We start from the raw sequence: 24,946 nt of genomic DNA, 5'->3' as shown, positions 1-24,946 counted from the left end.
CTAGTCTCCCCCACTATAGGAAACATCCTCTCCACATCCACTCTATCTGTGTCCTCTGGTCCTAGTCTCCCCCACTATAGGAAACATCCTCTCCACATCCACTCTATCTGTGCCCTCTGGTCCTAGACTCCCCCACTATAGGAAACATCCTCTCCACATCCATCTATCTGTGCCCTCTGGTCCTAGACTCCCCCACTATAGGAAACGTCCTCTCCACATCCACTCTATCTGTGTCCTCTGGTCCTAGATTCCCCCACTATAGGAAACATCCTCTCCACATCCACTCTATCTGTGTCCTCTGGTCCTAGACTCCCCCACTATAGGAAACATCCTCTCCACATCCACTCTATCTGTGTCCTCTGGTCCTAGACTCTCCCACTATAGGAAACATCCTCTCCACATCCACTCTATCTGTGTCCTCTGGTCCTAGACTCCCCCACTATAGGAAACATCCTCCCCACATCCACTCTATCTGTGTCCTCTGGTCCTAGACTCCCCCACTACAGGAAACATCCTCTCCACATCCACTCTATCTGTGTCCTCTGGTCCTAGACTCCCCCACTATAGGAAACATCTTCCCCACATCCACTCTGTCAAGTCCTTTCAGCATTCAAGAGATTTCAATGAGGTTCCCCAAACATTCTCCTGAAATTGAGTGAATACAGGCCTGGAGCATCAAACACTCATCATATGACAAGCCATTCAATCTTGCAATCATTTTTGTGAACCTCCTATGAACCCTCTCCAGTTTCAGCACATCCTTTCTAAGATAAGGCATTGAACGTGTGGATAATCAGAGGCTTTTCCCCAGGGCTGTGAGGACACAGTTTTAAGGTGCTTGTAAGCAGGTACAGAGGAGATGTCAGGGGTAAGTTTTTTTACACAGAGAGTGGTGAGTGTGTGGAATGGGCTGCCGGCGACGGTGGTGGAGGCGGATACAATAGGGTCTTTTAAGAGACTCCTGGATAGGTACATGGAGCTTAGAAAAATAGAGGGCTATGGGGAACCCTAGGTAATTTCTAAAGTAAGTACATGTTTGGCACAGCTTTGTGGGCCAAAGGGCCTGTATTGTGTTGTAGGTTTTTTATGTTTCTATAAGGGGCCCAAACCTGCTCACAATATTCCAAGTATTGTCGCAAAAACAAAGGAGCTGGTTGTGGACGACAGGAGGAATGGAGACAGGCTAACCCCATCAATGGATCTGGGGTTGAGAGCGTGAACAGCTTTAAGTTCCTCAGTGTACACATCACCAAAGATCTCACGTGGACTGTACACACCAGCTGTGTGGTGAAAAAGGCACAACAGCGTCTCACCTCAGACGGTTGAAGAAGTTTGGCATGAGTCCCCAGATCCTAAGGACTTTCTACAGGGGCACAATTGAGAGCATCCTGACTGGCTGCATCACTGCCTGGTATGGGAACTGTACTTCCCTCAATCGCAGGACTCTACAGAGAGTGGTGTGGACAGCCTAGCACATCTATAGTTGTGAACCTTTCATTATTCAGGACATTTACAGAGACAGGTGCGTAAAAAGGGCCCGAAGGATCATTAGGGACCCGAGTCACCCCAACCACAAACTGTTCCAGCTGCTACCATCCGGGAAACGGTACCACAGCATAAAAGCCAGGACCAACAGGCTCCGGGACAGCTTCTTCCACCAGGCCATCAGACTGATTAATTCACGCTGATACAACTGTATTTCTATGTTATATTGACTGGCCTGTTGTACATACTGTTTACTACAAATGACTATAAATTGCACATTGCACATTTAGACGGAGACATAATGTAAAGATCTGCTCCTCATGTGTATGAAGGATGTAAGAAATATAGTCAACTCAAGTGAGGCCTCACCAGTGCTTTAGAAAGTCTCAACGTTACATCTGTGCTTTTATATTCTAGTCCTCTTGAAATGAATGCTAACATTGCATTTACCTTTCTCACCATAGACTCAACCTGCAAATTAACCTTCAGGGAATCCTGCACAAGGACTCCCAAGTCCCTTTGTGCCTCAGCTTTTTGTATTTTCTCTCCATTTAGAAAATAGTTAACCCTTTCATTTATTCTTCCACAGTGCATGACTGTACACTTCCCAACACTGTATTCCATCTGCCACTTCTTTTCCTATTCTACTAGTGTGTCTAAAACCTTCTGTAGCCTCTCTATTTCCTCAAAACTAACTGCCCTCTGCCTATCTTCATATTGTCTGCAGACTTTTCAACAAAGCCATCAATTCCATCACCGAACGTATATAACGTAAAAAGAATTGGTCCCAACACAGACCCCTATGGAACACCACTAGTCACCGACAGCCAACCAGAAAAGGCTCCTTTTATTCCCACTCTTTGCCTCTTTCCAATCAGCCACTGCTTTATCCATTCTAGATTCTTCCCTTGTAGCTTGTCAAAGGCCTTCTGAAAATCCAAGTACACAACATCAACTGATTCTCCCTTGTCTATCCTGCTTGTTATTTCTTCAAAGAATTCCAACAGGTTTGTCAGGCAAGATTTTCCCTTGAACTGATTTTCCCATACTGACTACTGCCTATTTTATCATGTCCCTCCAAGTACCTTAAGACCTTATCCTTAATAATTGACTCCAATAGCTTCCCAACCAGACCAAATTCAGACTAACTGGCCTATAGTTTCCTTCCTTCTGCCTCTCTCCCTACTTGAAGAGCGAGTGACATTTGCAATTTTTCAGTCTTCCAGAACCATTCCAGAAGCTAGTGATTCTTGAAAGATCATTGCTAATGCCTCCACAATCTCTTCAGCCCCCTGTTTCAGAACCCTGGGGTGTACACCATCTGGTCCAGGTGACTTATCCACCTTCAGACCTTTTAGCTTCCCAAAAAACCTTCTCTCTAGTAATGGTAACTTTACGCACTTCATGACCCCTGACCCCTGGAACGTGCACCATACTGCTCATGTCAGCCACAGTGAAGACTGACACAAAATACTTATTCAGTTCATCTGCCATTTCCTTGTCCCCCATCACTACCTCCCCAGCATCGATTTCTAGCAGTCCAACATCCACTTTCACCCTCTCTTTTCCGTTGCCTTCTGTTGATTTTTAAAAGCTTCCCAATCCTCTATCTTCCCACTAAGTTTTGCTCTATGAAAATGCCCTCTCTTTGGCTTTTATGTTGGGTTTGACCTCTTTAAGATGAGTGGGGCAATTTCTTCAAGTCGAGTCAAGATTATTGTCATTTAACTATATACATGTACAACATCAAATGGGACGACGTTTCTCCGGACCAGGGTGTAAAGCACAGCTGTACACACATAACACACACCTTATGAAATTAAGGATAAAATCTACAGATGAGTTACGCATAAATAAAGTGCATAAATTAAATATTGTCAGGTACAGTACAAATTATCCAGTGACGCTTTGAATGCGATGTGGCAGGGAGTTCAGAAGCCTGATGGCCTGAGGGAAGAAACTGTTTCCATCCTGACCGTTCTTGTCGTTATACATCAGAATCTCCTGCCTGATGGTAGAAAGTCAAAGAGGATGCAGGATGGATAGGTGGGATCCTTGATAATACTAAGGGCCCTTCGCGCTGATAAATGTCCCTGATGGATGGTAGGAAGACCCCTATGATCCTCTCGGCCGTTCTCACGGTCCTTTGTAGGGACTTCCGGTCGGATGCTTGGATGCTCCCATAAGCAAATGGAGATGCAATTTGTCAGGACGCTCTCAATGGTGAGGGGGAGCCTCAGTCTCCTCAGGAGGTGGAGGCGCTGCTGTGCCTTCTTGTTCAGGGAGGTGAGATTAAGGGACCAGGTGAAGTCATCTGGGACGTGAACTGCCAGGAACTTGGTGCGACTTAACCCCGTCTACGGAGGAGCCGTGTGTTCAGAGAGGCTCCTTCCTGAAGTCTGCTAGCACTTCACGCAGGGGAATGAGGAAGTGGTAGAGGCAACATTTCAAAGTCACTTCGACAGCTCCTCTACTTCCTCAGAAGTCCGCGGAGATTTGGCACGTCATCAGAAGCCTTGGCAGACCTCCACGGATGCAAGGTGGAATGGGTGCTGACTGGCTTGGTATGGGATCACCAATGCCTTTGAATGGAAAATCCTACAGAAGGTAATGGATTCAGCCCAGTACATCACGGGTAAAACCTTCCCAACCAGTGAGCACACCTACATGAAACGTTGCCGTAGAAAAGCAGCGTCCATCATCAGAGACCCCCACCGCCCAGGACGTGCTCTTTTCTCTCTGCTGCCATCAGGTAGAAGGTACAGGAGCCTCAGGACCCACACCACCAGGTTCAAGGACAACCTCAACCATCAGGCTCTTGAACAAAAGGGGTTAACTACACTCATTTATGGACTTTTTTTTCTTGTTATTTTATGCTCATTATTTATTGCTATTTATTTATATAACCATATAAGAATTACAGCACGGAAACAGGCCATCTCAGCCCTTCTAGTCCGTGCCGAACTCTTACTCTCACCTAGTCCCACCGACCTGCACTCAGCCCATAACCCTCCATTCCTTTCCTGTCCATATATCTATCCAATTTAACTTTAAATGACAACATCGAACCTGCCTCAACCACTTCTGCTGGAAGCTCGTTCCACACAGCTACCACTCACTGAGTAAAGAAGTTCCCCCTCATGTTACCCCTAAACTTTTGTCTTTTAACTCTCAACTCATGTCCTCTTGTTTAAATCTCCCCTACTCTCAATAGAAAAAGCCTATCCAGTCAACTCTATCAATCCCCATCATAATTTTAAACACCTCTATCAAGTCCCCCCTCAACCTTCTACACTCCAAAGAATAAAGACCCAACTTGTTCAACCTTTCTCTGTAACTTAGGTGATGGAACCCAGGTAATATTCTAATAAATCTTCTCTGTACTCTCTCTATTTTGTTGACATCTTTCCTATAATTCGATGACCAGAACTGTACACAATACTCCAAATTTGGCCTCACCAATGCCTTGTACAATTTCAACATTACATCCCAACTCCTATACTCAATGCTCTGATTTATAAAGGCCAGCATACCAAAAGCTTTCTTCACCACCCTATCCACATGAGATTCCACCTTCAGGGAACTATGCACCATTATTCCTAGATCCCTCTGTTCTACTGCGTTCTACTGCAGTTTGTGTCCATTGATCTTGTTTACAGTTACCGTTCTATAGATTTGCTAAGTATGCCCATAGGAAAATGAATCTCAGGGTTGTATGTGGCGACATGTATGTACTCTGATAATAAATTTTACTTTGAACACCGAGGTGCATGGATGGGAGAGGTTTAGAGGGATATGGGTCAGATGCAGGCAAATGGGACCAGCTTCGAGGTTTGGCCGAAGGGCATCTTCCTGTGCACAACCCTGCACAAACCACCCGGCGCTGAGCTGCCGGTCAGTCCAACACCGAAAGTCCAAAGCCCGCGAAAATATCTGGGGACCAGTGTCCCCTCTTGTCCCACAGGCAGCTGTTTCCAATAGTGACAGAGTGTGATGGAGCGCACTCGGTAAACGCTCTCCATATACGCGTGCATTTACACACACACAAACATGGTCTTGCCATTCTACTGCTGTACACACTTCAATGTCTTCCCCCCTCCCCCTGGTATATTCTAATAATTGACCCTACAGGGGTTGGCTTTATGGTGCCTTTCCCACCGGACATGGTGTAATATTCCTTTTCTTTAGTAATGGGGATGTATAAATGTGTATATATTGTATTTATTGTATTTAAGGCAGATAATTCTGTTTATTTTGTAACGTGATTGTAACTACATTGTGGGGTGCATCACATTCTGATCCACGTGTAGTCTGAAGTTAACTTTGTTGGTAATTAAGGAAGGCGTGTCCCGGTGCCTAATAGACCGGCCTTGTCGCTCTCAGTATCGGACAGAGAGATCGGGGCATCTGGAGTTCACACTGGACAAAGTACGAAGATGTTATTGTGTTTTCTGGTAGATACCCTTTTGTAAATATTCACGGTTTTTTCACTATTTTCGCTAATTTTGGTGAGTTTGACTTTTGACACACTTAATAAACACCCTTGCACTAAAGTGCTCAGTGAATCCAGCCATTTTTTTTCCCTTTTGGTCATAATGCACATATCTACGAGAAACTCTAGGACCAGAATAGAGATGAGGAGTAATTTTTTTAGCCAGAGGGTAGTGAGTGTATGGAATTCATTGCCACAGACCGCTGTGGAGGCCAAGTCATTGGGTACCCTTAAACTGGGGGTTGACCATCATCATTATGTGCCGTGTTGTATGACATCATCATTATGCACCATGTTGTATGACAAGGGCGATCACGGTCTTTCCATGACCATGATTGCTTTTGGCAACATTTTCTACAAAAGTGGTTTGCCATTGTGGCCTTCTGGGCAGTGTCTTCACAAGATGGGTGACCCCAGCCATTATCAATACTCTTCAGAGATTGTCTGCCTGGCGTCAGTGGTCGCACAACCAGGACTTGTGATGTGCACCGGCTGCTCGTACGACCATCCACCACCTGATCCCACAGGCTCACGTGACCCTGATCGGGGGCTGAGCAGGTGCTACACCTCGCCCAAGGGTGCCCTGCAGGCTAGCGGAGGGAAGGAGCACCTCACACCTCCTTTGGTAGAGACGTATCTCCACCCCGCCATCCTATTACCTCAGAGGTGGATAGGTTTTTGATTAATCATGTCATCAAAGGTTAGTGGGGGAGAAAGCAGGAGAATAGGGTTGAGAGGGATAATGGATCAGCCACGATGGAATGGTGGAGCAGACTCAATGGGCTGAATGGCCTAATTCTGCTCCTATATCTTATGGTCTTATGGACTGGTCAACAATAGTTGATGCAGCTGTGCCAGTGGGATTGGAGCTACAATGTGCCACCTTCATCCCAACAAGTCAATGTCGAACTCGGGTTTATTGTCATCTGCACAAGTCCAGGTGTGCACGGGTGCAGCGCAAAACTTACTGACAGCAGCACCGCCAGTACCGAGCATCAGAGAAACACCATCCACAAGAAAACACAATTAGAACAAAATTAAAGTCCATTTTACCGCACGGTGTTGCTATAGTGAGGTAGTGGTTACGTTTGCGCTGGTTGCTTCAAAAACCGAATGTCGAAGGGGGGTAACTGGTCCTGAACCCGGTGGGGTGGGACTTCAGGCTCCTGTACCTCCAGCCCGATGGGAGCTGAGAGAAGACGGCACGGCCCGGATGGTGGGGATCTTTGATGAAGGCATGGTGTGGGATTTCAGGCTTCTTTCAATCTTATCGACATCTTTCCTGTAGGTAGGTGGCCAGAACTGCACACAATACTGAGGGGCAACTTCTTCACACAGAGAAGGGTCTGTATATGGAATGAGCTGGTTGGGGCAGGTACATTAAGAACATTTAAAAGATACCTGGACAGGAGGGGGTTAAAGGGATCTGTGTCACTCAGGTAAAAGGGGCTGGCTTGGTGCGGTTGGGCTGAATGGCCCGTCACTGTGTAGTAGGACTTCGTGGCTCATTTGAACGTCTTCCTCCCGTGTCTACCTGTGGCAGGCGCACCCGTCCTTGAGAACTCCAGCAGGAGGGACCACCACACAGTCCTTGACGAGATGCAAGGACATCTTTCACTCTGGTGTGAGGCTTGAGAAATTGGATAAATTGTAAAGACTCAGGAGAGATCTGGAGCCACAACAGCAGCCCAACACTAGCAAACCCAAAGAGCGGGTCATTGGCCACAGAAGGAAGAAGCCACTGGTCCCTGAGCCAGTCCCCATTCGGGGCATAATCATAGCAGACGACCTGTCGTGGGACCAGTATGTATGATCCATCACAAAGGAGGCACGACAATGCTTGGAAGATTGTGTAGATGTGGAATATCACCGAGAATTCTTTGATTCACAAATGCTGCTGGAGACCTGCACTCCAGTATGGGCCGTACCTTTTGCCAAGCTGTTCCAGCCCTGTCACAACTGCAGCGTCGACCCCACAAGATGGGAATAGACACGGGGACACCCTGTCTACATGAAGTACGTCCACCTACTGATACTTATGCTCAGATAACACTTGCCAACGCAAGTGCCAGGCAATGCTCATGTCCTACATGAAAGTATGAAAAGTCCAACCACCGAGATCCAACTACAGATGTTCAACCACCGAGATCCAACTACAGATGTCTATCTACTGAGACGCAACTACAGATGTCCAACTACCGAGATCAAACTACAGATGTCCAAACTACCAAGATCCAACTGCAGATGTCCATCTACCGAGATCTAACCACAGATGCCCAAACACGGAATCCAATTACAGATGTCCAACCAGCAAGATGTCCAACCACCGAGTTCCAATCATCGAGGTCCCACCACTGAGGTCCCAAAACTAAGGTCCCACTACCAATGTTCAACCACCAAACTCCAACCACCGAAGTACAATCATCAAATTCTCATGACTGAATTTCCACCACTGATGTCTCATCACTGAGGTCCAACAACTGAGCTCCCACCACTGATGAGCAACCACTGAAGTGCCACCAACGAGGTCCCATCATAACATCTCACCACCAAGGTCCAACCACCAAATTTCTGTGACTGAATTCCCAACACTGAGGAAAAACTATCAGAGACCCACCACTGAGGTCCAGTCACCGAGATCCAACCACCAAGGTCCCACCACTGAGGTCCAACTGTTGAGGTCCCACTACCAAGATCCCTCAGTGAAGTCCAACCACTGCGATACCACCACCTTGGTTAAACCACCAAGGTCCCACCATCGAGGTTCAACTCCTGTTGTTCCATTAACAAGGTCCAACTGCCAACATTGAACCACCAATGTCCCATCACGGAGATTCAGCCATGGAAGTCCACCTACTGAGGTTCAGCCACTGAGGTCTTAACGGAGTGGTCCCATCACCGAGATCCCAACACTGAGGTCCAGCCACCAGGTTCCCATCATTGAGTACCTACCACCAATTAAAGTTATTTAATTATCATATATACAGTATGTATATACATATACACACAGTGGACTCTTTATTAGGTACACCTGCACACCAGCTCGTTAATGCAAATGTCTAATCAGGCAATCGCGTGGCAGCAACTCAATGTATTAAAGCATGCAGCCACGGTCAAGAGGTTCAGTTGCTGTTCAGACCAAACGTCAGAACGGGGGAAGAAATGTGATCTAAGTGACTTTGACCGTGGAATGATTGTTGGTGCCAGATGGGGTGGTTTGAGCATCTCAGAAACTGCTGATCCCCTGGGATCTTCGTGCACAACAGTCTCAGGAGTTTACAGAGAATGGTGTGAAAAACAAAAAAAAAAACCAGTGAGTGGCAGTTCTGTGGGTGAAAACGCCTTGTTAATGAGAGAGGTCAGAGGAGAATGGCCAGACTGGTTCAAACTGACAGGAAGGTGACTAACTCAAATAACCAGACGTTACAACTGCGGTGTGCAGAAGAGCATCTCTGAACACACAGCACATCGTGTATGTCATTACAAACAAATCTTAACGTTCAAATTCAATGTATTATCTAAGTACATATATGTCACCGTATACCACCCCGAGATTCATTGTGCTGCAGGAATTCACAGCAAAGACAAATGAAGCACAATAGAACCAATGAAAAGCTGCTCACAGCTAATGTGGAAAGGACAGGTTGTGCAAAGACAAGAGAAAAAAAAATTCTGAAATAACAACAATCAATAAATATTGGGTAACTGAGTCCTTGAAGGTGAGTCCAGAGGTTGTGGAATCAGTTTAGAGTGGAGGTGACTGTAGTTATCCCCTTTGGTTTAAGAGCCTGATGGTCGAGGGGTAGTAACTGTTCCTGAACCTGGTGGTGTGAGTCCTGAGGCTCCTGTACCTCCTGCCTGATGGCAGCAGCAAGACCAAGGTCACTTCTCGCTGCTGCCATCAGGCAGGAGGTACAGAAGCCTCAGGACTCACACCACCAGGTTCAAGAGCAGTTACTACCCCTCGACCATCAGGCTCCTGAACGAAAGGGGATAACCACACTCACTTGCCCATCCATTGAGATGGTCCCACAACCAGTGATCTCACTTCAAGGACTCTTTATCTCATTATCTCTTGTTCTTGCTATTTATTTATATTTCCATTTGCACAGTTTGTTGTCTTCTGCACCCTAGTTGATCTTTCATTGATCCTGTTTACAGTTACTATTCTATAGGTTTGCTGGGTAAGTCTGCAGGAAAATAAATCTCGGGGCTGTTTACGGTGACATGTATGTACTCTGATAATAAAATTTACTTTGAACATGCACTTTGAGTTCTGTTTTATTAACGTATTTGTGGTATTATTTTGGTTTATGTGTGGTATTGTGGGTACACCGTGGTCTGGAGGAACGTTGTTTTGTTTGGTTGTATGTGTGTACAGTCAGATGGTGATAAACTTGGACTTGAGCTCTGTTCTGAATACTCTCTTCTCACCCCCCCCCCCCGTATTCCTCTCTTTGTATCCCTCTCCCTTTCACTCCCTCTTCTATAGAGATTAAAGCTGAGCTTTATTTGTGGTTTTTACAATGAAACACGCAATGGTATGCGTCGTTCTGCGTCAACGACCAGCACCGTTCGAGGATGTCGCCACGTCTCCGGCACCAACACAGCATTCCTGCAACTCCCTGACTTTTACCCGCACATCTCAGGAATGTGGGAGGAAACCAGAGCACCCGGCGGAAACCCACAGGGTCACCGGAGGAATGCACAGGCAGCGGCAGGCATTGAATACCGATCGGAGATCACTGGCCCCACAAAGGCATTGACACTCTCCCTACCATCCTCCCTCCCTCCTTCCCTCTCCCCCTCCCCTCGCCCCTCCTTCTCTCCCTACTCCCCTTCCCTCTCTCCCTCCCCTCTCTAATCCTTCTCTCTACTCCCCCTCCACTCCTCTCTTCCACTCCCTCTCTCCCCTCCCTCCTCCTCTCTTCCCACACCCCCTCTCTCTCTCCCTCCCTCCCCTCCTACTCTCGCCTCACCCTCCCCCCCTCACTCTACCCTCCCCACCTCCAACTCCCCTCTCCCTCTCTTCCCTACCCCCTCCCTCTCTCTCTTCTCCCCTTCCTCACCCTCCCTCACTCTCCCCTCCCCTTCTCACTCTCTTCTCCACCCCTCACCCTCTCTCTCCCCTTCTGTCTGTCTGTGTCCCCCTCTCATTCTCTCTGTCTCTCTCTCTCTCTCACTCTTTGTCTCCCACCCCCCCTCTCTCTTGCTACCCCCCCCCCCCAGTCAGTTGCTGCTCCTGACCGGTGAACCTGAGTGGGATGGGAAGGAGGATGATGTCTACTGGACCGTGGAACTGATTTGATGGGGCCACGAGCAAGCAGGAAGCCCTTTCCCCTCCCTCATCCCACTTCTCCACCCCTTCCCACCCACCTCCCCTCCCTCATCCCACCATGGGATCGCACTGTGTTGCCTCTACGGTGGGAGGGCTCAACTCGATCTGGTCCCCTCACCCCACCCCCTGCTTTTCTCAAGCCCTTTCCATTCGCACCCCACAATCATTTGACTCGTTGCCCCTCTACCTCCTGACCACCCCACCCTCCTCTCCTTATCCCCCCAATATTCTGCCCTCCCCACCCTCCTCTCTCCTTCCCTCCCCCACCTCTGCCTCCTCAACTCCAACCCCTCTCCCACCTCTACCCCCTCAACTCCAACCCCTCTCCTTCCCTCCCCCACCTCTACCCCAACCCCTCTCCTTCCCTCCCCCCACCTCTACCCCCTCAACTCCAACCCCTCACCTTCCCTCCCCCACCTCTACCCCCTCAGTCCCTCCTCCCTCCCAATCTCTACCCCCTCAGTCCCTCCTCCCTCCCAATCTCTATCCCCCTCAGTCCCTTCCTTCCCCAACCTCTAACCCCTCAGCCCTCCCCTCTCCCACCTCCGCCCCCTCAGCCCCTCTTCTCCCCTACCTCCATCTCCTTCCCCTCCTCCCCCTCAGTCCCTCTCCTCCCCCTCAGCCTCTCTCCTCCTCTCCCCTCCCTGGCCCTCACGGGAGGCCTCCCTCCACCCCGTGCGAGCGAGGGTGTCGGGGCAGCCGGGTGAAGAGGCGGTAGCTGTGGGAGGGGAGATTATTTTCTGACTCGTAGCTCTCGGCAGCCCGAGGCTCGGGTTACTCTGCAATCCTATCCGCGGGGCCGGCTCCCTGCCCCCGCCTGGCTCTTCCCTGAACGCCGGCCCCTATAAGGGCAGGAATTCCCGAGGCCGGTTCTGTGATGATCGGCGCCCACTTTCCCTAACATGGCACCGAGAGAGAGAGAGCGAGGGAGGGAGAGAGACGGAGGACGGAGCCCGCGCCCGGCCGCACCTCCCCATTGGGCCGGACCCATCGCCTCACCTTGAATGGGTCTGCTGGGACCCGAGTCAGTCCGGCCCCAAATAAGGAGAGGTGGGAGCCGCGGAGATTCCTGGCGGCCCGCGGGGAGGAGGGGAAGGACGGTGGGGGGCGGCCGTGCCTCTCCGGCTCGGTATATAAGGCGGGGAGAGACGGAGGGAGCATCCTCTCCCATTCACCAACCGGACCTCTCGCTCTCTCCTAGGAGCAGGTAAGAGGGGGATTCGGACGCCCCCTCCCCGCCGCCCCTTCTCGGGCAGGACGGGGCAGGGCATGGGGGTGTGGACCCGTAGGGAAGGGACTTCGGAGTTTCTCCGGGAGATTGTCATTCAAGGATACTCAGCGAAACTCAACAGTGTCGGCGAGAGAGGGGAGAGGGGTCGCTAGGGGGAAGGGGACGGGACGGGGGAGTGGGAGGACTTCGGAGTTTCTCCGGGAAAAGTTGGTTCAACTTTAATGGTGATTCAATTATACTTTAATATCCATGAATACAGCCAAACGGAATAGTGATGGAGAATAGCGGGGGGAAATGGGTGGGAAGCAGGGGGCTCCGGAGTTCCTCCGGGAAAGTTGGGAGGCTGGAGAGGGAGGAGATAAACAGATAATGAGAGAGGCAGAGATAGATGGAGAGAGAAAAAGATGGAAGAGTTATGAGCTGAGGTTCCGGCGAGAAGCAGGGAATTTTGGAGTTTCCCCAGGAAACATGGGAGATGGAAAGGGAGAAGGGGTCAGGGAGGGAAGGGAGAGGACTGTGGAGGAGGATGGAGGTGCGGAGGAAGAGTTGGGAGGGAGGCCACACGGGTGAGACGAAATTTGGGTGGGAAGCAGGGAGCTTTGGGTTACCCTGGAAAAGCAGGGAGGGAGGGTGGGTGGGAGAGGAGGACGAGGGGCTGGAGGTTTGTTGTTGGGGGGGGATGTCCCAAGGTGGGAGAGGAGAAGTGGGGGGTTTTGGAGTTACCGCAGGAACGTGGGTGGGTGGAGTGTGGCGAGAGGAAGGGATTTTGGAGTAGGGAGGCTGGAGAGGGAGAGAGGGGTGGTCACTAGTGTGTGGGAGAGAGGGGGTCAGGGCTGATGGGATCGGGGAGATGGGGGACAGCTGGAGTCAGATCGGGAAGTATCACTGGTAACTGTTCCTCTGAGGGATGCAGTGGTGAGGGAGGTCTGGGTGGGGGGGGGAGGGTGATTTGGAGGGAGGGGTTGTGGGGAGTGAGGCAGGGAAAGGAGAGGGAGGGGGAGCGGACAATCTCCTCACTCAGGACCCAAAACCCGCCAGGCAGGGGCTGGGAGCTGGGAGGGGGGACAGACATTGGGCACAGGTTGACTGGGGGTAGGCCTCTCTGAAGGCAGACACATTGGGGTTCCCACTGACCCCTTTATCTCAAGGTCATGGGCGGGTGGGGGCAAATAAAGGTTCCTGAATACTCTGATTGGTAAGGCTGGGGGCTGGTCCCTTTCCCCTCCCTCTCCCCACACATCCACCCCAGACCCAACTCACCCCACGGCCCACCCCATCAGTAGGGGTTGGGTCTACCCTGTGGGCGAATGATCTCCAGCCCAGACAGAAGGGACTGTGGGTCAGGCTCTCTGATCCATGTCCCGACCAGGGAAAGTGGAGCTAGTGCAGAAGCCTCTGAACCCTTTCCCACCACCCCTCGGCAAGTGGGGTGGTGACGGAAGGGTTGAGGTTGGGGGCATTGTTGGAAACTGTAGAGGAGGCTTGACCCAATAGCAGAGCAGCGGAGACGGTTCAGCGGTGAGCGTTAACTTTGATACTAAACGGCCAAATAGCAAGCCACAGGGAGCCACAAAACACGAGGGAACAGGAGCGAAACACAACAGACAGCAGGGTAAACTTTAGGCAGGAGAGGTAGGGGCAACTGGTTGAGGCGGCAGGTTCGATGAATGAGAACGGGGGTTTACATAGGCTGCAGACCTGGGGTTTAAATAGGCTGCAGACCTGGGGTTTAAATAGGCTGCAGAACTGGGGTTTAAATAGGCTGCAGACCTGTGGTTTAAATAGGCTGCAGAACTGGGGTTTAAATAGGCTGCAGACCTGGGGTTTAAATAGGCTGCAGGTGATAAATCTGGAATGAGTGACGGGTGACTCCTATTAGCTGGGTCAATACCGGGAGGGGTCAGCAGGAGCGGGCTCGACAGGTTTGGGGCAGGGGGAGTGGGCTATCCTGGGACGAGGTGTTGAAAGGCTTGTGGCGGGGAGAGGCCAGTGGGGAAGGCAGATGTGTAACTCACGGTGTTAATGTCCCTTTCCTCCTCCTCCCCCACCCCACCTCACAGAAAACCAACACCATGTGCGACGACGAGGAAACCACAGCGCTGGTGTGTGACAACGGCTCAGGCCTGGTCAAGGCAGGCTTTGCCGGTGATGACGCTCCTAGGGCCGTCTTCCCCTCAATTGTGGGCCGTCCCAGACACCAGGTAACTCCTAACCGACCCCAAAACAACTAGTGACCACACCATCCACTCACCTCTGTACCCACTTGTCGCCTGTCCCGTGTGTTCGTCCCCTATCCTATGTACATATCTCCAGAGACGATATCTCCAGGGATCTGATCTGGGTCTATATGTGACTCCAGTGCGATCTTACCCAGTCTGGGTTTCTATGTGACTCCAGTCCGTCCTCAGCCATTCTGGGTCTGTATGTGACTCCAGTCTGTCCTCACCCGGTCCAGGTCTATATGTGACTCCAGTCCATTCTTACCCATTCTGGGTCTATATGTGACTCCAGTCCGTCCTCAGCCATTCTGGGTCTGTATGTGACTCCAGTCCGTCCTCACCCGGTCTGGGTCTGTATGTGACTCCAGTCCGTCCTTACCCGGTCCAGGTCTATATGTGACTCCAGTCCATTCTTACCCATTCTGGGTCTATATATGACTCCAGTCCGTCCTCACCCAGTCTGGGTCTATATGTGACTCCAGTCCATCCTCACCCGGTCTGGGTCTATATGTGACTCCAGTCCGTCCTCACCCGGTCTGAGTCTCTATGTGACTCCAGTCCGTCCTGACCTGTTTATGTGACTGCAGACCTACCAACTTGGTTGAGCCCAAGGTGTGTCCTCCTGTTCAGGTGAAAGAAAAGGGGAGTGAGGGGTGGGAGAGGTGGTAATTAAATCCCCTGCACGTGGGGTCTCCCGGTTGTCCCTACCGGAGCGTTTTGTGCCAGTTTCTGGTGGCGGTGGTTGCCGGACTAACCCCCTGTGTCCTGTCCTAGGGTGTCATGGTGGGTATGGGCCAAAAGGATGCCTACGTCGGAGATGAGGCCCAGAGCAAGAGAGGCATCCTGACCCTGAAATACCCCATTGAGCATGGCATCATCACCAACTGGGACGACATGGAGAAGATCTGGCATCACACCTTCTACAACGAGCTGCGCGTGGCCCCAGAGGAACACCCTACACTGCTCACTGAAGCCCCACTCAACCCCAAGGCCAACCGTGAGAAGATGACGCAGATTATGTTTGAGACCTTCAATGTCCCCGCCATGTATGTGGCCATCCAAGCCGTTCTGTCCCTCTACGCCTCTGGCCGTACCACTGGTAAGTTAGACCTAAGCCACAGGGGAAGAGTTAGACCAATCGGCCCATTGAGTCTGTTCTATCAAGGCCGATTTATTACTCCTCTCAACTCATCCTCCGTAACCTTTGACACCCTGACCAATCAAGAACCTATCAACCTACGTTTTAAATACATCCAATGACCTGGCCTCTACAACTGTCCGTGACAGCCAATTCCACAGATTCACCACCCTCTGGCTAAAGAAATTCCTTCTCATCTCTGTACTAAGGGGATGCCCTTCTATTCTGAGGTACTGTCCTCTGCTGCGAGACACTTTTTCCTGGCCACTCTATCAAGGCCTTTCAATATTCGGTAGATGTCAATGAGACTCCCCCCTCATTATTCCAGACTCACACTCTGGGTCTGTATGTGACTCCAGTCCATCCTCACCCGGTCTGGGTCTGTGTGTGACTCCAGTCCGTCCTCACCCGGTCTGGGTCTGTGTGTGACTCCAGTCCGTCCTCACCCGGTCTGGGTCTCTCTGTGACTCCAGTCCGTCCTCACCCGGCTGGGTCTGTATGTGACTCCAGTCCGTCCTGGGTCTATACGTGACTCTAGTCCGTCCTTACCCTGTCTGGGTCTATGTGCGACTCCAGTCCCTCCTCACCGGGTCTGGGTCTATATATGACTCCAGTCCGTCCTTACCCTGTCTAGGTCTATATGTGACTCCAGTCCGTCCTCACCCAGTCTGGATCTGTGTGTGACTCCAATCCGTCCTCACCCGGTCTGGGTCTATGTGTGATTCCAGTCCATCCTTACCCGGTCTGGGTCTATGTGTGACTCCAGTCCCTCCTCACCCAGTCTGGGTCTGTCTGCGACTCCAGTCGGTCCTCACCCGGTCTGGGTCTATATGTGACTCCAGTCCCTCCTCACCCAGTCTGGGTCTGTCTGCGACTCCAGTCGGTCCTCACCCGGTCTGGGTCTATATGTGACTCCAGTCCCTCCTCACCCAGTCTGGGTCTGTATGTGACTCCAGTCCCTCCTCACCCGGTCTGGGTCTGTATGTGACTCCAGTCCCTCCTCACCCGGTCTGGGTCTGTATGTGACTCCAGTCCCTCCTCACCCGGTCTGGGTCTGTATGTGACTCCAGTCCCTCCTCACCCCATCTGGGTCTATATGTGACTCCAGTCCGTCCTCACCCGGTGTGGGTCTGTATGTGACTCCAGTCCATCCTCACCCGGTCTGGGTCTATGTGTGACTCCAGTCCCTTCTCACCCGGTGTGGGTCTGTATGTGACTCCAGTCCGTCCTCACCCGGTCTGGGTCTATGTATGACTCCAGTCCGTCCTCACCCGGTGTGGGTCTGTATGTGACTCCAGTCCATCCTCACCCGGTCTGGGTCTATGTGTGACTCCAGTCCCTTCTCACCCGGTGTGGGTCTGTATGTGACTCCAGTCCATCCTCACCCGGTCTGGGTCTGTATGTGACTCCAGTCCATCCTCACCCGGTCTGGGTCTATATGTGACTCCAGTCCGTCCTGACCCGGTCTGGGTCTATATGTAACTCCAGTCCGTCCTCACCCGGTCTGGGTCTGTATGTGACTCCAGTCTGTCCTTACCCTGTCTGGGTCTATGTGTGACTCCAGCCCATCCTTACCTAGTCTGGGTCTATATGTGACTCCAGTCCGTCCTCACCCGGTCTGGGTCTATACGTGACTCCAGTCTGTCCTTACCCTGTCCGGGTCTATGTGTGACTCCAGTCCATCCTTACCTAGTCTGGGTCTATATGTGACTGCACCCTCAGCTTCTCCCACCTATCCGTGGAACTAAAGCCCCCACCCCCTGGTATTAGTCTCCACCATCACACCTGTCATAGCGTTACAGGCACCCACTACTCTGTGTGTTTAAAAAAAAATTCCCTGCGGATCCCATTTGAATCTGCCCGCTCTCACCTTCAATGTGTGCCCTCTGGTGTGGACTTTTCAACCCTGGGGAAACAGATACTCCCTGTCCACTCTGTCGACGCCTCTCATTATAAACCTCCATCAGCCCAAGTTTGTCCAGCCTACCTGCTCTCTCGTCCAGTGACCTCCTCTGCCCGCTCTTTAGTCCACGTACCCTCTCGTCCTGGTGAGCCCTCTCTGTGCCGAGGTCCGCCCACCGTGTGGTAGAGCGTTGGTGTGCTCTGCCGAGTTCTGATTGCGCGTCTCTGGTGCTGCAGGTATCGTGCTGGACTCCGGTGATGGTGTGACCCACAATGTCCCCATCTATGAGGGCTACGCCCTGCCCCATGCCATCATGAGGCTGGACCTGGCTGGCCGCGACTTGACTGACTACTTGATGAAGATCCTGACTGAGCGTGGCTACTCCTTCGTCACCACCGGTGAGTGAGTCGGCGGGCGCGATGCCCACTCCCCTCTCCGCCCCACGCCCCAGCTCGCCGCAGCCCGGGGCGTCGTGGGAACGAGCCCCTCACCAGTGTTGACCGATGCGCCCCAGAGTGCGTCCTCTCCGAATGCATCCTGGCTCGGGACGGGAACCGCGCTGCCCGTGACCGCGAGAAACCGCAGAGAGCCGTGCGCACAGCTCAGCTCGTCACGGAGACCAGCCTCCCCTCCGCGGACTCTGCCTACACCTCCCACTGTCTCAGTAATATCAGAATCCGTTAGTCTCGTGAGACCATGGATTTGCACCTTGGAAGGTTTCCAGGGCGCAGGCCTGGGCAAGATTGTATGGAAGACCAGCTGCAAGTCCCCTCTCCACGCCACCAATGTTGTCCAAGGGAAGGGCATTGGGACCCATACAGCTTGGCACCGGTGTCGTCGCAGAGCACAGTGTGGTTAAGTGCCTTACTCAAGGACACAACACATTCCCTCGGCTGGGGCTCGAACTAGTGACCTTCAAATCACTAGACCGACGCCTTAACCACTTGGCCATGCACCTCAGTACAGCAGCCAGTGTAATCAAAGACCCCCCCCACCCCGGGCATTCTCTCCTCTCCCCCCTCCCGTCGGGCAGACGATACAAAAGCCTGAAAGCTCATCCCACCAGGCCCAGGGACAGCTTCTACCCCGACCTTATCAGACCGTGAACAAAACGACAAACTCTCGACCCCATAATCTACCTCATTATGACCCTGCGTCTTATTGCCTGCCTGCACTGCCCTTTCCCTGTGACCGCGACACTTTATTGTGCATTCTGCTGCTGTTTTCCCCCGTCCCACCTCGACGCACTGTGTAAGGATCTCATCTGTCTGAACGGCGTGCGAGGCATAACATGGGACAATGGTAAGACCCCTTCCAGTTCCAGCACCAACACCCTGGGCTTTCTCTCCCCGCAGCTGAACGTGAGATTGTCCGTGACATTAAGGAGAAGCTTTGCTACGTGGCTCTGGACTTTGAGAATGAGATGGCCACTGCCGCCTCCTCTTCCTCCCTGGAGAAGAGCTATGAGCTGCCTGACGGCCAGGTCATCACCATCGGCAACGAGCGTTTCCGCTGCCCCGAGACCCTCTTCCAGCCTTCCTTCATCGGTAAGTACGCCTGGGCCAGCGGCGTTCCTTAGCCCGAGGTCCCTCGCCAGCAGGCTCAGAACCAGCCACTTCCCTTCAGCTGGGATAGTCTCCAGCCTGATGGCACGAACGTCCATTACTCCAACTTCTGGTAATTTCTTCCGCCCCCCCCCCGCTCTTCAATTCCTCACTCTGGCCTCTTACCTCTTTCCTCAGCAGCCTATCACCTCCCCCTGGTGCCCCTCCTCCTCCCCTCCTATCAGACGCCTTCTTCTTCAGCCCTCTGCCCTGTCCACCAATCACCTCCCGGCTTCTTCGCGGGAGCTGACTCGCTGGTGCCTGTCCCTCACCGGAGGGTATTTGAGGGCGCAAATCGCGCACGTCCGACCCCGGGGAGCGTTGTCCCGTCAGGAGGGGTTGGGTGGGGTCTCCGGAGCGGTGGCCCGGGGTAGGCCGCTCTCGGGCAGCTGTCTCACCTCCCGCCCCCCCTCCCCAGGCATGGAGTCGGCCGGCATCCATGAGACGACCTACAACAGCATCATGAAATGTGACATCGACATCCGGAAGGACCTGTACGCCAACAACGTCCTGTCTGGTGGCACCACCATGTACCCCGGTATCGCTGACCGGATGCAGAAGGAGATCACGGCTCTGGCTCCCAGCACCATGAAGATCAAGGTGAGAGTGGGGTCTGGCCGGGGTGGGGCTGGAGGACGATCGCAGGCGGGTAATGACCTCCGCCCTGGCTTGGGGACAGGACTCGCGTTCAGTAAGGGCAAGAGGACAGAGTAAACGATTCTTGCTTCCCATTCTTAAATTCTCTCTCCCCTTTCTTTCCTCTCTCCCTCCCTCTCCTAACCCTTCCCCCCCCTCCCCGCTAACCCCACTCTCCCCTCCACCTCCTCCGCCCTCCGCAGATCATCGCCCCCCCTGAGCGTAAGTACTCCGTCTGGATCGGAGGCTCCATCCTGGCCTCCCTCTCCACCTTCCAGCAGATGTGGATCAGCAAGCAGGAGTACGACGAGGCCGGCCCCTCCATCGTCCACAGGAAGTGCTTCTAAGCACACGGGCCGCCCGCCAGCCGCCAGCCGGAGGGGGCGAGTTTTCCGACGCCGCCCAGCCCTTGCCCATCCTTGGCGGTGCATTACCACTCGGATCGACAGTGCCCGCGCTGGGCGAGCTATCTGAGACCCTGGCACCCAGCTGGAGAGAGCAGACTGTTCCTCGTCCTGTCTGCCCCGCACCAACCTGCCGATATATATATTTGTTTACGAACCTTAGATCGGAACGAAGCACTGCCCCCTTAAACCGTCACCGTAACGCTCCTCTGTCAGTGTCTGTCCCTCTCGGTGTCTGGTTCAAGTCTCTGTTCTGTTATTTATGGACATTTTATCTGTGTTCTCGTCAATAAAAAAAACCAAAGAAGCCAAATCGTTCAGTTTATTTATTGTGTGTTCGGAGAGACAGCTGAGGACAGGCCGCTCGGGCCTTTCCAGCCGTACTAGCCCAGCAAAACCCACCAATTTAACCCTAGCCTAATCACAATGTCCCATTCACCTACTAACTTTGGACCGTGGGAGGAAACCAGGGCGCCCGGAGGAAACCCTTGCGCTCCGCGGACTCCTTACAGATGACATTGGAGTTGAACTCCGAACTCCGGTGCCCCGAGCTGTAATGTCGTTGCGCCGACGCCTCCCGTGGCTTTCCAATGCTTTATTGGCTACCGCTTTGGTACTGTCACACAGAACAGTACGGCGGAGAAGGCCGGGGAGTGGGGCTGAGAGGAAAGGGTCAGCCATAACTGAATGGCGGAACAGATTCGATGGGCCAAATGGCCTAATTCTGCTCCTATGTCTTATGCTCTTATGGTAGCTTAGTGGCCAGCTTAACACTCAGGAGCAGGACTGTAGGCAATACTGCAGATGCTGCCGAACCAGACTTTTATAACGTTGCAACAGAACTTCCTGACTTTTGAACTCAAAGCCTCAACTAATAAAAGCAAGGACGCCATTTGTCTTCTTAACACTCCAAACCTCCCTTAAACTTTGAAACCGGACCTGCCTCCACCATTTCCGCTGGCAGCTCGTTCCCCGCCCTCTAAGGGAAGGAGTTCCCCCCTTGAACTTTTCACCTTTCACCCTTAACCCACGACCTCCAGCTCTCGTCTCAGCCAACCCCCGTGGAAAAAGCCTGCTTGCATTGACCCCAGTCGATGCCCCTCGTAATCGCGTACACCTCTCTCAAATCGCCCCTTGTTCTCTGACAATGACGTTCCGAGCGTGTTCCGTGAGAAGCTTTTTGTCTGTGTGAGATCCAGGCAGATAATTCCGTGCACCAGTACCTCGAGGAAAATGGAATGCAGAGCAGAGTGTCACAGTTGCAGAGAGAGTGCAGTGCAGGCCGGCGATAGGCTGCAGGGACCGCACGGCGAGGTAGATTGGGAGAGCAAGGGTTTATTTGTTAAGCGTGTGAAGGGTCTCTTTAAGAGTTCAATAAGAATAGAAACTGCCCTTGACCCCAGCTGGTCCGTGCCATCACTTACATTGACTTAAGTCCCGCCACCCCAGAGTGGATGTGGTGAGGATGTTTCCTATGGTGGGGGAGTCTAGGACCAGAGGACACAGATAGAGTGGATGTGGAGAGGATGTTTCGTATGATGGGGGAGTCTAGGACCAGAGGACACAGATAGAGTGGATGTGGAGAGGATGTTTCCTATAGTGGGGGAGTCTAGAACCAGAGGACACAGATAGAGTGGATGTGGAGATGATGTTTCCTATCGTGGGGGAGTCTAGGACCAGAGGACACAGATAGAGTGGATGTGGAGAGGATGTTTCCTATAGTGGGGGAGTCTAGAACTAGAGGACACAGATAGAGTGGATGTGGAGATGATGTTTCCTATCGTGGGGGAGTCTAGGACCAGAGGACACAGATAGAGTGGATGTGGAGAGGATGTTTCCTATAGTGGGGGAGTCTAGGACCAGAGGACACAGATAGAGTGGATGTGGAGAGGATGTTTCCTATAGTGGGAGAGTCTAGAACCAGAGGACACAGATAGAGTGGATGTGGAGATGATGTTTCCTATCGTGGGGGAGTCTAGGACCAGAGGACACAGATAGAGTGGATGTGGAGAGGATGTTTCCTATAGTGGGGGAGTCTAGGACCAGAGGACACAGATAGAGTGGATGTGGAGATGATGTTTCCTATCGTGGGGGAGTCTAGGACCAGAGGACACAGATAGAGTGGATGTGGAGAGGATGTTTCCTATAGTGGGGGAGTCTAGAACCAGAGGACACAGATAGAGTGGATGTGGAGATGATGTTTCCTATCGTGGGGGAGTCTAGGACCAGAGGACACAGATAGAGTGGATGTGGAGAGGATGTTTCCTATAGTGGGGGAGTCTAGGACCAGAGGACACAGATAGAGTGGATGTGGAGAGGATGTTTCCTATAGTGGGAGAGTCTAGAACCAGAGGACACAGATAGAGTGGATGTGGAGATGATGTTTCCTATCGTGGGGGAGTCTAGGACCAGAGGACACAGATAGAGTGGATGTGGAGAGGATGTTTCCTATAGTGGGGGAGTCTAGGACCAGAGGACACAGATAGAGTGGATGTGGAGAGGACATCCCCTATGGTGGGGGAGTCTAGAACCAGAGGACACAGCCTCAGATTAGAGGGACGTCGGATTAGAATTGAGGTGAAGAGGAACATATTTAGCCAGAGAGTGAATCTGTGGAATTCTTTGCCACACATAGCTGTGGAGGCCAAGTCATTGGGTTTATTTAAGGCAGAAGTTAATAGTTTCTTGATTAATCAAGGCATGAAGGGATATGGGGAGAAGGCAGGAGATTGGGGCTGAGAGGGAAAATGGATCAGCCATGATGAAATGGTGGAGCAGACTTGATGGGCCAAATGGCCTAATTCTGCTCCTATGTCTTATGGTCTTATGGCATGCCCATAACTCAGTAACCCCTAACCTGTACATCTTTGAACTGTTGGAGGAAGCTGGAGCACATGGAGGAAACCCATGTGGTCATGGGGAGAATGTATAAACTCATTACAGATAGTTGCGGGAATTGAACTGGGGTTGCCAGCACTGTAGCCAGCACGTAGTCTTCTGCTCCTGCCTGTAAGGACTTTGCAAGTTCTCACTATAGCCATGTGGGTTTCCTCCATGTGCTCTGGTTTCCTCCCACATTCCAAAGACATGTATTGATACTACACTAACTTCTAAGAAAGTAGTGATATTAGAACAACCTTGTAAGATGACAGGGTTTAGATGCACAATGCCAAAGGTTTAAAGGGTATCTGCACCCCCTGTTCAGTATCAGTCTCTTCCACATTGTTGGCCAGAAAGACTGACAATCAGTGAACAACAATGAAGGTGGCCATTTTGTGAGGCTGTCGATGCAGCCCCCATTTTGTGAACTGTTTGAACTGATTTCTCACTCTGAGATAATTTAGTCAGAGCAATGGAATGTGGATGCAAGGAGTTTTGTGCTAATGACCTGCTAAACCTGAGACTATTCTCAGACAAATAGATATTTATTACATAAAGTGGCTGACTTGCAGAAGGAGCAGGAGGAAGCTTGGTGTCTCAGTCACTTGGTTTGAACCGGCCAGGGTAGAAAAGAACAAAGAGGCACCAGGCTGAGGGTAAAGGCCGTAGAACAATACCGGCTGTAATCCTGGACCAGAGCCAATAGAAATGGTTTTTGAAAGTAAGGAACTTCGAATGCAAGGAAGCGCCAACTCCCCAGAGATCGACCATCATGGATGTTGAGGATCCCGCGGATTTCGGAGCACGAGGAACACCTGGTAAGCATAGACTCCTTTCCCGGGTATTACCTTTTCCATTCTTTGGCTTTTCGTGGAGGTCAGGGAAACTTTGTAATCGTGCACACTGGCATTCGGTTGTGCAAATTCATGTGCTTTTCAGTTGATACAGTAAAGGCCCTTGTCAGTAGATACAGATTCTCTCTGTGCCTCCCTGATCATTATTACTAAAGACTACATCCTCACAACAGCAGCTGGTCTCGCTGCGGACCATTTCTGGGCACTATGGTAGTGTAGCGGTTAGCGTCGGTGACCCGGGTTCAATTCCCACCGCTGTCTGTAAGGAGTTTATACGTTCTCCTCGTGACTGCGTGGGTTTCCTCTGGGTGCTCTGGTCTCCTCCCACATCCCAAAGGTGTACGGGTCAGGGTTAGTAATTTGTGGGCATGCTACGTTGGCGCCGGAGGTGCGAGGACTCCTTTAGCCATTGAGGCAAGCAATGCATTTTCACTGTACGTTTCGAAGCGAGGGTGACAAATAATCTTCATGAAAAAATCTTAAAACCCCACACTGTCCGGCCCGGTTTCTCGCTCACCTGATGTTTTAGCTGGTGTTGGGCGCCATCCACTGGGGGGACCAGGGACTGCAGGCACTGGGATCTGCAGAGACACAGACACACACTCCTGGAGGAACTCAGCCGGTCGAGTAGCGTCTGTAAAGGGGAAACGGGCTGTCGATGTTTCCGGTTGAGACGCCAGCTTCTATCTGGCTGTTGTAAACATGCTGAATGGTCCCCTGGTGTCACGTACTCCGTGACGGGAATAAAGAACCAGCAGAAAT

General features: G+C 51.8%; 1 protein-coding gene across 1 annotated transcript; it reads left to right on the top strand.

Moving 5' to 3' along the window:
- The first annotated feature begins 12,368 nt into the window (after positions 1-12,368).
- Positions 12,369-20,757, top strand: LOC134339691 (actin, alpha cardiac muscle 1-like). The gene is made up of 7 exons (XM_063036399.1): positions 12,369-12,522; positions 14,607-14,747; positions 15,540-15,864; positions 18,043-18,204; positions 19,162-19,353; positions 19,829-20,010; positions 20,250-20,757. Exons 2-7 carry the CDS (start codon positions 14,619-14,621, stop codon positions 20,391-20,393), a joined length of 1,134 nt encoding a protein of 377 aa, XP_062892469.1. The 5' UTR covers positions 12,369-12,522; positions 14,607-14,618; the 3' UTR covers positions 20,394-20,757.
- The last annotated feature ends 4,189 nt before the right edge of the window (positions 20,758-24,946 follow it).

The sequence above is a fragment of the Mobula hypostoma genome, chromosome 30 (genome assembly GCF_963921235.1).
Source record: "Mobula hypostoma chromosome 30, sMobHyp1.1, whole genome shotgun sequence".
Lineage (NCBI taxonomy): Eukaryota > Metazoa > Chordata > Chondrichthyes > Myliobatiformes > Myliobatidae > Mobula > Mobula hypostoma.
The sequence above is the reverse complement of the archived record's forward strand: the minus strand, read 5'-3'. Positions and strand labels throughout refer to the sequence as shown.